The sequence below is a fragment of the Octopus bimaculoides genome, chromosome 9 (assembly GCF_046866305.1).
Source record: "Octopus bimaculoides isolate indiv1 chromosome 9, ASM4686630v1, whole genome shotgun sequence".
In the NCBI taxonomy this organism is placed as follows: domain Eukaryota; kingdom Metazoa; phylum Mollusca; class Cephalopoda; order Octopoda; family Octopodidae; genus Octopus; species Octopus bimaculoides.
This window is the reverse complement of record NC_142936.1, coordinates 98,528,479-98,546,154: the sequence shown is the minus strand read 5'-3', so window position 1 is coordinate 98,546,154 and position 17,676 is coordinate 98,528,479. Positions and strand designations below refer to the sequence as shown.

The window sequence follows — 17,676 nt, the reverse complement described above, 5'->3', positions numbered from 1 at the left end:
TGCCTTCTTCTCCCTCATCCCGTTGATGACGACCCTCGCCCTCACCAGACAATGATCGTTGCTGGTGTTGAATGGTGTTACGACGGAAACGTCATGTAATATGCGTTGCTTATCGACCAGGATGTAGTCGATCTCGTTTTGGTGCTCAGAGTTCAGTGATACCCAAGTCCATCTCTTCTTGTCCTTCTTCCTGAATAGGCTGTTTCCGATGTAGAGCTGCCTCGCCTCTGCCATGGTAACCAAACGTTCTCCTCTTTCGTTTCTCTTCCCCTTGTCGTCCATGTCCAACCTCTGCATTGAAGTCTCCCATCACGACAGTGTAAGTGGACTTCACAGCCAGCCCTTTGTCTAGCTGGCACTTGTGGGAGCATAGGTCTGCACAATCTTGAGGGTGGCCTTCTCTGAGAGAGGTTTACGTTTAGTACACCAATCCGTGATGATATGAACTGGCAAGAAGCAACCCTTGAAGCCCATTCCTTACTTACGATGAATCCGATACCTCCGACCAATCTAGTACCTTCTGCTTTCCCTAATCTCACAGCATATCCGTTTTGCCATCGTAGACTCACCCCCTTCTTCTGGTGGGTCTCGCACAGCCCTAACACGTCGCACCTGATCTTCTTCCTCTCCTCCATTAGGTGGTTCAATTCTTGCCACCCTGTCAAGGACCTGCAGTTAGTTAGCCCTGTTCCATGATGGCCCACGGGAACCTGTGATTCTTAGCAGCCTCTCATCACTCGGGTTGCACTCCACCGTCATGGCGTAGCCCGATTGACATGCAGAGGAATGAGGCCCTTTTCCATTTCTCTTCGATCTTTGTGCTGTTTTAGCCATAAGATGACGCCATCCCACTGGCTGGGCAGGCAGGCCAACATTTTGTTGGCTGGCCGTTGACTGTTCAGGAGTTCATCTGCCCTTTGATGGGTCTTATTTTTCATCCCACAGGATGTCCAACAACGCCCTCCTCACCAAGTTAATATGTTACTTAAGTGACCAAATTAACAGTAAAGGGTAACAGGTGGGTAAAGAAATGCCAGATAAACCAACTAGACAGAACATAAACTGGTACATAAAAAAAATGCCTTGTTGATATCCTAAAATCAAGGTGTTACATAAAAAAGTGCTGGTGCTAGCGCCATGTAAGAAGCACTGGTTATGGTGCCAAATAAAAAGTACCTAGTACAATCAGTGAAGTGGTTGGCATTAAAAAGGGAGTCCAGCTGTAGAAACCAAGCCAAAACAGAATCTGGAACCTAATGTGGCCCCTGGCCTTGCCAGCTCCTGTCAAGCTGTCCAACCCATGCCAGCATGGAAAACTGATCTTTAAATGATGATGGTATTGATTTTGTCAAGTTGGACAGACACATTCTGTCGTTCTCACCACTAGAAATGGAATGAATCAGTGAATGGTTAAACAGAAATCTATAACTATGATTCACAAAATTCAGGGCATAAAAGTTAAATTTAAAGAGGAGATACTTATTTCTCAGTGTAACCAGGTAACTGATAGTAAATAAATACCTGAGAACCAGCAGCACTATAACACTTCTGAATGTTTTCTCAGCCTGCAGAGTTGAGATGAATTTTTCCTGATATGATTAGAAAGGAATGACCTCTGCCAAATAAGATTGAGCCAGTCAGTGTTAAATAACTTAGCCCTGACTGCTACATAGTACTAGAGACAGGAAATGAATCATATTTTTAACCCTTTTATTACTGACTCTAGACAACTGTGGATACATGATGCAAATTTCATGCTTTAAAAAGTAATCCAAATTAAAATCTTAATTTTAAATTATGTTCCAAATACCAGATTTATTATGACAAAGTAATTTCACTAAATTCTTCATGATTTTCAAAATTAATTGAAATAAAAGCAGTGTATTTCAAGAGAAATACAGTAACAAGAGCCTTGAGCAAGTCGATCAACACTCTTAGCACTCCAGCCACCTACAGCCTTTCAATTTGCTTTATGAACAGAGAATACTAAGATTATCCATAACTTCTTTCTCTCATTACTTCAGACGGCTCAATGACCACTATTCTCGTTAATTACATTAGAAAGGAGGCTGAAATCAATGATAAATCTCAGTCTATGTTGTAGGTAATGTCGTGATGTCTAATAGCTTCATAAAGAACTATTTCAATACAACTAATGAGAGGCTGGATATGAGAAGTAACTGGGAACCCCACCACACTCTCCTCTTTCTCTTCATCCCTCTCTCATACACACACAAAACTCTGCCAAAACATAGAAACTACTGACTTGGAACCAGTAAATTAGAAAAATAAATCCTATGTAGAGAGGAAAGTAAACAGAAAAAAAACCCCCCACAAATACTTAGAACTAATGATGGGAAATGTAAAAATAATGAATATTTATTCCAATTAAATGAACAACCAAATGATATTCCTTGTTGCATAATTTGGAAATGTTTTTATTTTTAAATTTTCATAATTCTAATCCAAATATTTGTTTACTTACTGTCTATAATTAAATAAATAAATAAATACAAAAAGTTAAGCAGAGAGCAATTAAAAATAAGAAACAATCTTCAATTTGTTTTCATTAATTTAATAAAGTATCCTGAACAAATACAAAATCTTTCTCTTTATTGGTTGCTTTAAGCTTATTGCTATTTAATAGACAAAACTGACATCTCTGTTGCAGTATTAAGTAGAAAATAAAGGATAAGGTATTCCCTTTTAATAATAACCTTAGATAAATTGAGCAGAAATAGCTGTAATAAATCATAATTGCACCTTTTTATTTTCAATTATTTTATTATTTTACTTTTACTTTTGCTTTTTTGTGTTTTTTTTAAAAAAATATATTTAAATGGAACCTTTCATGAAACCTCTGCTAATGATCAATAAATCCACAGAAATATCAATTTGTATAAGAATATATCAGTTTCCTCCTTAATTTCTGCATTACATGCAATGTAGAATTTATATAGAATATATAACCATTATATGGAAGATATAGGCATGTGATTTAGAGGTTCATTTCCCAGTTATATGGTTTCAGGTTCAGTCTCACTGCTAGACAACTTGGTGCAAGTGTTTTCCACTATAGCCCAAGTCCGATCAAAGACTTGGGAGTGGATTTGGTAGATGAAAACTAAAAGAAACCTGTGTGTATCAAACAACAAACCAGATAACTATTTCTTAGAGATGTTCCATGTAGGGATCATTCACATATTTGTGCAGATGGTAAATTTAAAATCTTTTTCAAATTAAAAGAAGAAAATGATCCACCCTGAAAACCAAAAGTCATTATGATCTGTCTGATGGGAGTGTAATGGAAAAGCTGAGTTCACTGCTGCCGCCGCCCATGTTAGAAGCAATGGTCATTGTTGTCACCATTGTTATTGCTGACAACAACAATGATCATTGCTTCTAACATGGGCCAAAGGCTTGGAATTTATGGGTAGAGCGTGAATCAGTTTAATACACCACACAGACCCTACAAGAATGAAATACAAAGCTTACTGATTTGAATAATAATAATGATAATGGCTTCAAATTTTTCCACAAGGGCACTAATTTGGGGGGAGGGGATGAGTTGATGACATCGACTCCAGAGTTCAACCGGTACTTATTTTATCAACACCAAAAAGATGACAGGTAAAGTCAACCTTGGCAGAATTTGAACTCAGTACCTAAAGATGGACAAAATGCCACTAAGCATTTTGCTTGGGGTGCTAATGATTCTTTGATAATAATAATAATAATAATAATAATAATAATAATGGTTTCTAATTTAGGCAGTGAGTCACTGATTTTTGGTGTGGCGGGGGACGAATTAGTTGCTGCTATTAACCCCACAAAAAGATCAAAGGTAAAGCTGAGCTGAGTTTGATTTGAACTCATAATGTAAAGTGTTAGGAGAAATATTACAAGGCATTTCCAATGCTCTGACAATTCTACAAACAAAAAGAAAAGATAACTTCTCAGCTGGATGGAGAAGAATGTCAGTGAGCAGGTCTATAGATGTTTGATGAAAGACTGATGTTCAATAATAGCAAAAATACTAAAATCATAGTCTCTATGACGATTGTAATGTAATTGTATCTTTTTTCAATTTATGCAAAGAGCAAAAATCTTACCTTAAACATGCACTTTTTGTCCTGGGTAAGAAGACAGGCCCGACCAGTGTTCAGCTTGGCAACCCGTGCCATTTCATACATTACTGCCGGATATAATTTCCAGTTGTTTTTCTTTGAGCCACTTCTAAACAAAATAAAAGTAAAAGAAAGAGAAAAGATATTGAGATGGTGATAATGGTAATATTGATAATAATAATAATGATCCTTTCTACTAAAGGCACAAGGCTTGAAATTTTGGGGGAGGGGACCAGTCGATTACATTCAAATCCAGTGTTTCATCATCATCATCATCATCGTTTCACGTCCGCTTTCTATGCTGGCATGGGTTGGACGGTTTGACTGAGGACTGGCAAGCCAGTAGGCTGCATCAGGCTCCAATCTGATTTGACAAGGTTTCTACAGCTGGATGCCCTTCCTAATGCCAACCACTCCAAGAGTGTAATGGGTGCTTTTTACATGCCACCGGCATGGGAACCAGTCAGGCAGCACTGGCATCTAACATGTTTGGATGGTGCCTTTTATGTGCTACCGGCACAGGAGCCAGTTGGGAGGGGTGTTATTGGCATCGACCACGTTCAGATGGTGCCTTTTACGTGCCACAGGCACAGGGAGCCGGTCAGGCGGCACTGGCATTGACCCATGCTTGAATGGTGCTTATTATGTGCAAGCAGCACATAAGAAGCACAGATGGCAGCACTGGCCATTGGCCACAACTACAATTTCCATTTTGATTTCAATCTTGATTTGCTTTTGATTTTCACTGGTCCTTAATTTATCAACCCTAAAAGGATGGAAAGCAAAGTCAACCTCAGTGGAATTTGAACACTGAATGCAAAGATGGACGAAATGGTGCTGAGCATTTTTCCTCTTGGAGTGGTTGGTGTTAAGAAGAGCATCCAGCTGTAGAAACTTTGCCAGATCAGATTGGAGCCTGGTGCAGTCTCCTGGCTTGCCAGTCCTCAGTCAAACCGTCCAACCCATGCCAGCATGGAAAGCGGACGTTAAACGATGATGATGATGCTAACTTTTCTGCCAGCTCACCGCCTTATTAATAATAATGAAAAAAAAAAAAAATGGCATCGGCAGGGAAATGCATACCCTGTGTTCAGATACATTTTTTCACAAATTGTGGATTACAGTGCATTGCTTATTTATGCTTTTTAATTGAACTGAATTAATTTTAAAAAATTTTTTTTTTTAGTATCACTATTAAAGGTATTTACACTCTGGTGAAATTAAGAAATCAACTCATAAATAAATGAAACCCTTGAATCCATCACTGTACACACACACACACACACACACACACACACACACACACACACACACACACACACACACACACACACACAGTCGCATATCTATGTATTTATGTATGTATGTACACACATGCATCTATGTGCATAGATACACCATGATCTATACACACGTAGACAAGGGTCGATACATATGAAAAAGAAAGTGAACAAAATAATATGACCACTTGCTTATCGGGAAATTTGTAAGTTCAATTCTTTAAAAATTAAAATAACAATAACAATAGGAAGAAGAAGAAGAACAACAACAATTGATTGGAAGTGTTATCATTTACATTGTTTTGTCTTGGTATAAGCAAATATTCTGCTCAATACCAGAGATTTGCTTGTCAGTTGTTTGACCTCAACCAGTTGAGCATCTTTTAGTGGCTGACGATATGTGTATCTCTGATCATAAGCTGAAGTAGTGGGGGAACATCACAGCTATGCGTTGAGAGCAATTCTTTGGGGTTTGGATAATTCACCTCTGAAAATATGGGTGTTTCCTTCAACATCCTTAAACAATCCTTATTCAGGAACCTTTGGAGCACGATGGGCTACTCGACCTGAAGAAAATTTTAACTGGATTCCACCTGCAAATCTAAATATATATACAGACACAGCCAAGTAATTATTTTATATCCACTAGACTATATGCCAGGATTATGACATCAAAACTGACAAGAGGTGGTATAAACATGTGCCAAACAAGGTACAAGACAATGACCAAGCCAGAATCATCTGGGATATGCTGGTTCAAAATGACAAAGAAATAAAAGCTAATCACCCAGACATAATAATCAAGGATTGGGGAAAAAAAACACCTGCTTACTGTCAGATGTTGTAGTCCTTTCTCATCAAAATATTGTCCAAAAAGAAGTGGAGAAATTGTCAAAGTACAAAGACCTCAAAATTGAAATATTCAAGATGTGGGACATGAAGGTGAAAACAATACCAATAATAACTGGATAAAAAATAGTAACATGATTAAAAAGCATATAAATAAAGACATACAAGCTATACCTGGGTCTTCAACACTACACATCATCATCACTATCCAAAAAAATAGCCCTGATAGGAACAACCCACATCCTATGCAAGACACTATTGATCCAATAATACAACCTAAACAAAATAACCCACAAACACAAGACACACTTTATACAACAATTATCCAGTAAAATAAACTTCCACCAGCAAGTCAAATAACCAATGCATTACATACTCAACACACAATACAAGCAGTAATACAACAAAAGACTGAACCAGACCTCAAGAGAAGAAAATTAATGCAGTACAATATTGGAAAGAATTTGTGCATTCTCAACAACAGAAAAGGAAACACAACGCTTCACATAGAGCAGCAACACAGAAGTGTAGTAGTGTAGTAGAAATTTGCCTCAAACAAGCAAGTGTTGAACAATTATAGAATAGTAATAATGAATCAAATGAAGAGAATATGGGATGAAATAGGAGGTTTTGAAGCATCTGCCCAACAACTGATAGACCAAGCAAGAACAATCCATAGGAATGACTAGATTATGGGAGTAGAGATTGAAGAAATTCAGTGAAAGGTAAAGAAAAAAGCAGAAGGAGAATGAAACAGCAGTCGTAGAATGTGGTAGTGAAGGGGTAAGAGATGAAGAACATGAAATAGATGGAAACTGCAGAGTACCAGAGAATACTGATAAAGTAACTAATGACGATGATCTAGATGACTGATGAAGAGAAGGAGATTTTAGAAATGTTGTGAGGTAAAATGTCTGATGTGAACAATGAAATACCATGAAATGAAAGATATATGGACAAAAAACAAGTGAGAAAGTCACAGGCAAAGTAAACGACATAACAATTATAGATAGGGAAAAGTGAAGTTGCTTACTTATTGACCCATCATGGCCATTCAATTCCAGGATCATAAAGAAAAAAGAAAAAAAAAAACCCCAAAAATGCTATCCCTTAAAATTTGAAATAGGAAGAATTTGGAGCATGTGAACCTGTAACGGTTCACATGAACCTATAATGGTTGAGCTTATAATAATTGGTGCATTGGGAACAGTAAGCAAAGATATAGAGAAATGGCTGAAGTAGATTGAAATAAAATGCCCAGTAAAACTCCTAAAGTTTGTTCCTTAGGCATGGGTGCCAATTTATATGACACTGGTATCTGCCATGACTGCGATTCTGTTTGGCTTGATAGGTTCTCTTCTCAAGCACAATATAATGTGAAAGGTTTTGGTCATTGCCTCCGTGAGGCCCAACATTCGAAAAGAACTCAGCCACTTCGCCTCTATGAGGTCCAACACTCAAAAGGAACTCAGTCACTTTGCCTCTGTGAGGCCCAATGTTCAAACGATGTTCTTTATATGCCACCAGCACGGGTGCACTTGTCTTGTCGGGTCCACTAAAGCACAGCACATCACCAAAAGGTCTTGGTCACCAGTCATTGCCTTTGTGAGGCTCAAAGTTCAAAGATCATGCTTCACCACCTCATCCCATCTCTTCCTGGGCCTACCTCTACCACAGGTTCCCTCCACAGAGATCGGCACTTCTTTACATAACTGTCCTCATCCATAGGCATCACATGAGCATACCAGCACAGTCGTCTCTCTTGTACACGACACATCTGATGCCTCTTATGCCTGCAATTGTAGGCGGGGCGGGGTAAGTGTTTCAATGGTTCTTTACTTCATTGACCCTGAAAGGGTGAAGGGCGTAACTGACCCCTCAATGGAAAGCATTTTTCTAGTGTTCTAATAACTGTTAGTACACCTTTTTAAAAATCATAATAATGATTTTTAATTTTGACACAAGGCCAGCAATTTTAGAGGAGGGGTAAGTTGATTTCATTGATCTCCAGTTCTTAATTATTAATTATTTTATCGATCTTGATAGAATTTGAAATCAGAAAATGAAGACAGACAAAATTTTGCCCAACGTGTTAACCATTCCTCTAGCTCATCACCTTACTTTAATAGTGATAATAACAATAACAACAACAACAATGATAATAATAATACACATACACATACAAATAGTAACATATGTGAACACTTGAGACTCATACTTTAAGAGATGTGGAGCTTGAATATCCACAGAATGTTAGATCTTATAAAACTTTCTTTACCTACATCTTTATATTGTGTGTGTGTGAACATGAGAGAGTGTATGGAAATGTGTATATGTATACAAAGTAAGATTCATCCTCATCTTTCTGATGTTAGTACTTATTCAATATCCATCTAACATTTATCAATTTACGTTCTTTAAGAGAAAAAAAACCCCCAATAAATAAACAAGAATTTACATCAAAAAATGCCAGCTGAATTCACATAGAAGCAAGCAGCAGAATTCTTAATCCAAACGAAGTTTCAACACAGTTTCTCTCATTTTCTCTCATTTCGTACATAGCTAATCCCACAAGCTTTCTTTGCTGGAAAAAAAGCTGCACTTAGATGGTCTTTTCTAACAATAGCTGCCAATTTCAGATAAAAAAGCCAGTGAGTTTACTACTATTGCCAAATAGAATTCCTCTTTGGATAGTTTCAGTAGAATCTTTTAGCTCTGATATTTCCCTATGCTAACAACATTTTGTTTGTGGTCGTCAAACACAGAATTATTTCATGTTTAAACACATGAACACACAACCCTTATGAAATACACTTAACTTGCAATTGTCAACCACAGAATTTTCATTTTAAACAGGAAGTTTTAGCTCTTTTTTTTCTCTATTTTCTGTGTATTTATTATTAGGTTTTTTTATTGTTTAAAAAAAATTTTTTTTTTGGAACAGTGGAGTTTTGTTAATTGTCAAATGCAGCTAATTTGGAAAATTAATCTTTTGAGTTTTCTTCTCTGCCAGCTGAGGCAATTTTAGAATATTGACAATTTTATAGTAATTACTGGTGAAGACAAACCAATACAAAGAAAGGAGAGATGAAAATTAAAAGTCAGCTAATCAAACAGAAATATTTAAAGGTCAATAAAAAATTTTTTTTTAAAATTATGTCTACAGAAATTGTTACATTTAGAAATGCAGGAGAAGAATAAGAAAGTCAATACATGGAGTGGAACCTTGAATTATGCAAATCCCTTGCATGATCACATACAGGTGGGAAACTCTAAGCAGTGATTGGTTTAACCATCAACTTTAAACATCATCATCATCATCATCGTCCATTTTCTATGCTAGTATGGGTTGCACGGTTTGACCAGAGCTAACAAGCCAAAGAGCTAGACCAGACATTATTTCTCTTTTTGGGAATAGCTTCTATGGCTGGATGCCTTTCTTTATGCCAACCACTTTACAGAGTGAATTGGGTGCTTTTTGTGTGGCACCAACATAGACACTTTACAGTAAAAGTGCTTTTTTTATGTGACACCAACAGGGTCACCAAGTGGCTTGCAAGACAAAGACATCTCAGCTGGAAGAAGGATTCAAACTGAGGGACGTGGCTTTGTGCCAGGTGAGAGATTATAAAGGGATAGAGATGGTTGTTTGATTATAGAGGGGAAACTTGGATACCCCAGTAGGACAGGAAGGAGAGAAAAGAGGTTAGGGAGAAAGATAGAGAGTGTTGGAGATGCATCAGGACCTCCCCACAAGGAACAGTGAATGGGGACTGTAAGTGATAGAGAGGGAATGTTCATAAGAATGTAAAGGGAGAAGTTTAGAGATAGGAAAGACATAGCAAGTAATGGAGAGAGAAAGCAGGGTGGCTGGGAGAGGGGTGGGGTATGGAGAGTGTACAGAGAGCCACATGAGGGAGAGTGGTGGGGGCTTATAGTGGAATGCGGATGTTGGGAAGATGGGTTGCAGGGGTGTTTTCGTAGAGGACAGATTATGTATGTATGAGTGGAAGGCATGATTGCAAAGGACAAGCCTGTATGTATGGATGGCCATGATCTTACTTAACTTGATGTGTCTTCTCAAGCACAGCAAATCACCAGAGATCTCAGGTTCTTTGCCATCTTCTCTGTGAAGCTCAACATCTGAAGATCATTTGTCACCACTTCATCCCACATCTACTTCTTCCATGGGTTCCATCTACAATTAGATATTGGCACTTCTCAATGCAGCTGTCCTCATTCAGATGCATCACATGACCAAACCAGCACAAACTTCTTTTTTGCATACTACACCTGATGCTTCTTGTACCCAATTTTTCTTTTAAATCGTTTGCACTCTGTTGTACATGCACACACTGACATTGCCGACCCAGTAGTGCAGTGCTGGTTTCATTTCTTTCAAGCCTTCGCATATTCTCTCTAGCTGTGTTTCACTGCTATGTAGTATAACTGTTCATACTCAGACATCATACAATCGACCTTTCACACTAGGGGTTATGACCTTTGTTACTAACAAAGGTCATAACTCTCTGAATTTTGCCCTGTTCATTCTTATTCTAGCAACTATGCTTTCATAGCTTCCTCCTCTATTGATAATTTGGTTGCCGAGGTAATGGAAGCTATCAACTACTTCTAAGGATAATCCTGGACAAGGGTGAGGTACAGATGATGGGAAATGCTAGTATGCAGAGGGATGAGATGGGAGATATAGAAGTGGCTGAGGAAGAATAGAACAAAAGGTAGTTGAACAATGTGTATGGTGTAGGGGCTGTAGAGAGGAAGGAGATAGGGATACATAAGAGTCTATTGTAGATGGTTATGATGGTAAATTTGGGAAGGTAATGAAAACGATAGCACACAAGAGGTGTCTAGAACAAAAGGCAGAAAAGGATGGTGGATGAAAGCATGAAAAGTGGGTGATTGGTTGAAATGGTAGGGATGATGAGGAATGGAAGTATGTAATATGTGCAACATTGCTCAGCAGCGAGTATAGCAGCCACGTAGTACTATAGATGTTGTGGAGGGAAATGGTTGATCTGTCAAAGAGAGAGGAGGAGGGACATGGTCTTGCACATACAAATATATCTGAGTGGTTTTAGGATATTATTTTGGCTTTAATGGGTGGGTTTTCTTGAGCACAGCAAGGTACCAGTCTTCACAGTCCTTTGTAACGCTTAACATATTGAGATCAGCCTTCAATACCTCATCCCATGTCCTCCTGAGTCTACCTATTCTATAATTTCCATCCACGTTAAATGATGAGTATTTCCTTATGCATTAGTCCTCAGTAATATGCATCACATGACCAAACGAATGCAGTCTCCTCTTTTGCACACTACATCTGATTCCTCTCACACCTAACATTTCTCACAATACATTTGCACTTTGTTGTACATGCACACTAATCTTGCACATTTGTACATGCACACTCACTGAAGCATACTAGCCTAATTCTGCTCTAGTTTGCAGAATGAAACCTGAATGCTATATGTGTGTGTGTGTGTGTGTGTGTGTGTGTGTGTGTGTGTGTGTGTGTGTGTGTACATCTATACATACAGACCTATCTTCCACCTATATGCACACACGGATGCATACATTCAAACACACACACATACCAGTATTCTATACAGTGTGTATTCCAATTTTTGTGGAATAGGCAGACCCTATTTCTGCAAGACGCATTCAGTCATAAGACACTACTTCCTAAAGTCACATCTGTCAAAAGAGAAAAGTGAATGACAATGATGATGACGACAATATGTTAGTGTTCAATATAATGATATTAATATTGTCTCACCTTCCTAACGTCTCGGAGTGGTTGGCATTAGGAAGGGCATCCAGCTGTAGGAATTCTGCCAGATCAGATTGGAGCCTGGTGCAGCGTTCCGGTTCGCCAGTCCTCAGTCAAATCATCCAACCCATGCTATCATGGAAGGCGGACGTTAAACGATGATGATGATGATGATGATGAGTGACAAAGAAAATCACAGAGAAATAAAAGATGCATTAGTTTAGTGCTTAAACTGCTTGGTCATTGTGTTTGCTGTTAATGTACAATACTTAATATTATTAAACTATTTAGCAAAAAAAAAAAAATATATATATATAGATATAATTTATATATATATAACTGCAATCACTTTATAGATAAATGGTTTAGTTTTGAGAAAGTCATTCATATAATAAACACTTGTTTCCAACAATATTCTATTCTGTGCATCTCTAAAATTTCCAGAATCTACTATAAAATACCATGTAAAAATAGATGCTAAAGACAATAATGAAAGTCAATAAAAAAAGAAAGAGCAGAAATGCTTAGGACTTAAATTATTAAATAAAACATTAGATATACTAATTGAAGACAATAAAGACATTGCTAAATAAGAAATTAGAGACTTATATGTTTGTATAACATCTAAACTATCATAGACTGCAGAACTAAAAAAGAAAAAAAGAAAAATAAAGGAAAGCAAAATTTATCTTTTTTCTTTTTTTTTTTTTGTGCTGAATTGTTTAAATTTACACACTCTGATATCTCATTTATCTTCAATCTATTCAAAGCTTTCATTGTTATACTTCTTAAAATGGAGAGTGTTTCTGGCTTGTTTTGTTTGGTTCTGAAATATCTATTGTCTCTAGTTGTTCAAGAAGAATATTTTTGTTTGCATCAGAAATAAAGAAACATCGCAGCGAGTAACAATCAAACTATCATTATCTCCTTTTACTTCAACTGATTAAATGAAAAAAAAAAAACGAAAAAAAAAAAACGTCATATTTAAGAATCAATCACTCAAATAAAATATTTTTTTAAAAATAAATATTTTTTCTTCTTTTGTATGTTTTTTTAAATACATTTCATATTTCAACAACCTTTTGGAAGAATAAATCTGTGAATAAGTGAGTACCAGTGCAAATTTTAGGGAAAGAAGCAAATATGGATGGCAAAACAGCAGAAATTGCATCAGTTTATTGATAATCATCATCGTTTAATGTCCATTTTCCATGCTGGCATGGGTTGGATGGTTTGACTAAGGTATGGAAAGCCAGTGGCTGCACCAGGCTCCAACCTCATCTGGCAATGTTTCTACAGCTGGATGCCCTTCCTAACGCCAACCACTCCAAGAGTGTAGTGGGTGCTTTTTATGTGCCAACGGCATGGGAGCCAGTCAAGCAGCCATGGCATTTTTCACATTCGAACAGTGCTGTTTACATGCCACCAGCATGGGAACCAGCTGGGAGGCACTAGCCTTGACAACTTTTGGATGGTGCCTTTTACATGCCACCAGCATGGGAGCCAGTTGTGGGGACTGGATTTGACCACATTCGGATGGTGCCTTTTATGTGCCATCAGCATGGGAGCCAGTCAAGCAGATCTGGCATTGCCCATGTTCAGATGGTGCTTTTTACGTGCCACCAGCGTGAGAGCCAGTCAGAGGGCACTGGCATCAACCATGTTTGGATGGTGCATTTTACATGCCACTGGCAGAGAAGCCAGCCAGGCAGCACTGGCCACAGCTACGATATTGGTTTCACTTGACTCAACGGGTCTTCTCAAACATATCATATCACCTGACGCATCAAAGGTCCTCTTAAATGGGCCGGACATGCAACACTGGCATCAGCCATGGCTGCGATTTCACTTTAGTTACTTGGCCTTCTCAATCACAGCATATCTCCAAAGGTCTCGGTCTCCTGTCATTGCCTTTGTGAGGCCCAGCATTCAAAGGTTATGCTTCACCACCTCATCTCATGTCTTCTTGGGTCTGCCTCTTCCACAGATAGGGTGTGACACTTCCTCACACAGCTGTCCTCATCCATATGTAACACATGACCATACCAGCGCAGTCACCTCTCTTGCAAACCACATTTGATGCTTCTTATGCCCAGCTTTCCTCTCAGGCCTCTTACACTCTGCCGTTTATGCACACTGACATTACACATCCAGCGGATCATTTGTTTCAAGCCTACACATGTCATCAGCATCACAGCCCATGTTTCTCATTTCTTTACTGCCCACAAGGGGCTACATACAGAGGGGACAAACAAGGAGAGACAAACGGATTGTCGATTATACTGACCCCAGTGTGTAACTGGTACTTATTTAATCGACCCCGAAATGATGAAAGGTGAAGTCGACCTCAATGGAATTTGAACTCAGAACGTAGCGGCAGACGACGAAATCCTGATAAGCATTTCGCCCAGCGTGCTAACGTTTCTGCCAAATCGCTGCCTTACAGCCCAGGTTTCACTGCCAGGTAGCATGACAGTTCGCGCACATACATCATACAGTCTACCTTTCATCCTGAATGAGAGGCCCTTAGTTGCCAGCTGAGGTAGGAGCTCCCTAAACTTTGCCCAGGCTATTCTTACTCTAGTCATTACACTCTCAGAGCAACTACCCCCACTGCAGACTTGCTCGCCTAGGTAGCGGAAACTATTAACTACTTCTAGTTTCTCCCCCTGGCATGTGATGGAATCTGTTTTCCGTACATCTTCAGTGTTTATTGCTCCAGTGCATCTGCCACACACAAAAACTATTTTCCTGGTTAACCTTTCATATTGCTACACCTTTTATGTGTCCATAGCTTACACTGGGTACATCGTATGGAATTTCTACCCACACCTTTTCTACAGATTGAGCAGGGCCATCTACCTGAAGGGGATTGTGATTTGACTGCCTTCCTACTTACTAAGACTTTGGTTTTTGCCGAGTTAATCCTAAAGCCCTTCGATTCTAGACCTTGCTTCCACACCCTAAACTTTGTCTCCAGTTCTGGCAATGAGTTAGCTATTAGAGCAATGTCATCAGCATAGAGGAGCTCCCAGGGGCAGCCTGTTTTGAATTCCTCTGTTAATGCCTGGAGGACTATAATGAATAAGAGTGGGCTGAAGACTGATCTTTGGTGAACCCCTACTTCTACCCAGAACTCTTCATTATACTCATTGCCAACCCTCACCTTACACGGAACAAATTGTAGATTAATTGATATCAAACTCACGCCCTACAGCAGCAAACCTTCCATTAGCATGGATTTTCTTGATCATCTCTGACTTTTCCTGTAGCGTATACACTCATCTGTGTCTTTTTTTTTTTTTAGGATCAGATGCCTTTGTGTTAGAATGAATGGTAGATTCATTGACACCAACCATACAGCTCACAGCAGTGAAGCTTTCATCATGACACATCTTCTGGAATCACCTCTATCTTTTCCTGTAGAGAATACACTCAGTGCATTGCTGTATCCACCATTTGTTGGTGATTCCTTACTACTCTTGACAGATGATACTTTGGCATCACTCTAACCCATCGGTCTGTTTTAGGTAGTCATCGCTTTGCCTTTTTATGACATGCAGAAGAAACATTGGGTCTATTCTTTAACACGCTTGTTTTGACACAGTGCTAGAGCAACACAAAAGGGAGTGTTTTGCTCAAGAACACAACATGCCTTCCAGTCTGTGAATTGAACCCACAATCTGGCAATTGTGAGTGCAACACCCTAACTACTAGGCCATGTGCCTTCACATATTTTTTCTGTTCACTAATCCCATCTTAATGAATATGAGTATGTAAATCCATAGCAAAGAAATAAGCAAGCATATATTTTTCAGTATCCTAAATTAACTTGTCTATACATGGTCAAGGAAAGTTTGTGACAAACAGTGGGGAGAACTATTTTGACCATTTGTGTCTGTTGTCATGGAAACCCAGCACCGATGACGTCTTTACATTCTGTCAGTTCAGTATTCCATTGAGTCCTTCAATTTACGTTTGTTATTTACACACATGCTACTTACTGTCAGTTGTTTATAGATGCCTTTTGAGTTCTAATTCACTGTGTAACATAACATCAGGGGCAAGAGTCTTCTACTAAAAGTGTTCAGAAAATAGACTCCATCAAATGTCAGCAAGGAAAGCTGGAGGTAGTTGATAGCTTCCATTATTTAGGTGACTAAGTTAGTAGTGGAGGTGGATTCCCTGAGAGTGTAGCTGCAAGAATAAGAATAGACTGGGTAATGTTTAGAGTGCTCCTACCTCTGTTGCCAAGAAAGGGCCTCTCGCTCAGAGTGAAAGGTAGATTGTATGATGCCTGTGTGCAAACAGCTTTGCTACACAGTGATGAAACATGGGCTGTGACCACCGAGGACATGCATAGGCTTGAAAAAAATGAAGCTAGTATGCTTTGCTGGATGTGCAATGTCAGTGTGCCTGTACAACAGAGTAGAAGTATCTTGAGAGAAAAGGTGGGCATAAGAGGCATCAGATGTGGTGTGCAAGAGAGACCACTGCATTAGCATGTCATGTGATGCGTATGAACAAAGAGAGCTGAGTAAAGAAGTGCCAATCTCTAACTGTGGAGGGAACCTGTGGAAGAGGTAGTCCTAGTAAAACATGGGATGAGGTGGTGAAGCATGATCTTTGAATGTTCGGCTCCATGGAGGCAATGACGAATGACCGAGACCTTTGGCAATATGCCGTGCTTGAGAAGAAGACTCATCAAGCCAAGTGAGACCGTAGTCATGACTCATACCACCAGTGTCATGTAACTAGCACCTGTGGTACATAAAAAGTACCTTTCAGGCACTGGGCCTCATGGAGGCCATGTGGCTGACGCCAGTGTCACGTAACTAGCACCTTTTGAGTGTAGGTCCCCATGGAGGCAACATAGCGAATGCTGGTGTCAAATAACTAGTACTTTTTGAGTGTGGGGCCTCATGGAGGCAATGTGGCTGATGCTAGTGTTGCATAACTAGCACCTGAACCAGTGACACATAAAAGCAGCTTTTGAGCATTGGGCCTCAAACAGGCAACGATAAATGACAGAGACCTTCAGCAGACAGACAGACCTATACTGTGCTTGAATAAAAAACACATCAAGCCAAGTGAAATCATAGTCATGGCAGATACTGCTGTCATGCAACTGGCACCTGTGCCAGTAGCAAGTAAAAGCACCCATTACACTCTCAGAGTGGTTGGCGTTAAGAAGGGCATCCAGCCATAGAAACCATGCCAAATCAGGATGGAGTCTGTGCAGTCCTTCAGCCTAATGGTTCTGGTCAAACCATCCAACCTATGCCAGTATGGACAACGGACATTGATGATGATGATGCTACATATGAGAGTGGTGCAGGCAAGCTTCCTTATACTGTCATCACTAACACAATATACAATACCATCTCAAAAGAGAACTGTCTTGGGATTAATATAGAGATGCCCTCTCTTATTAAATACATATGTAAACAATAAAACACAAAATTTGTACCAAGTGCAAAACATAACAGGCTGAATATTGTTGTTTGGGACAGACAAGAAATCGTATGCAGTGTCAGTGTGATGATGTGAATATCTCTTGAAAAATCAAAGAGAAAGAGCTTAATAATGGAGGACTGCTTCGAAACCTCCAGCTCCTTCTATATTATAA

At 39.1% G+C, this 17,676-nt stretch overlaps 1 protein-coding gene across 1 annotated transcript in view; it reads right to left on the bottom strand.

Moving 5' to 3' along the window:
- Positions 1–4,077: 4,077 nt before the first annotated feature.
- The window catches only part of LOC106876489 (tRNA (guanine(6)-N(2))-methyltransferase THUMP3), a 1,026,994-nt gene continuing 1,013,395 nt past the window's right edge, over positions 4,078–17,676 (bottom strand). Inside the window, exon 8 of the mRNA XM_052970899.2 lies at positions 4,078–4,236. Coding sequence (XP_052826859.1) covers positions 4,089–4,236 — 148 coding nt within the window. The 3' untranslated portion in view covers positions 4,078–4,088. The remainder of the gene's footprint in view (positions 4,237–17,676) is intronic.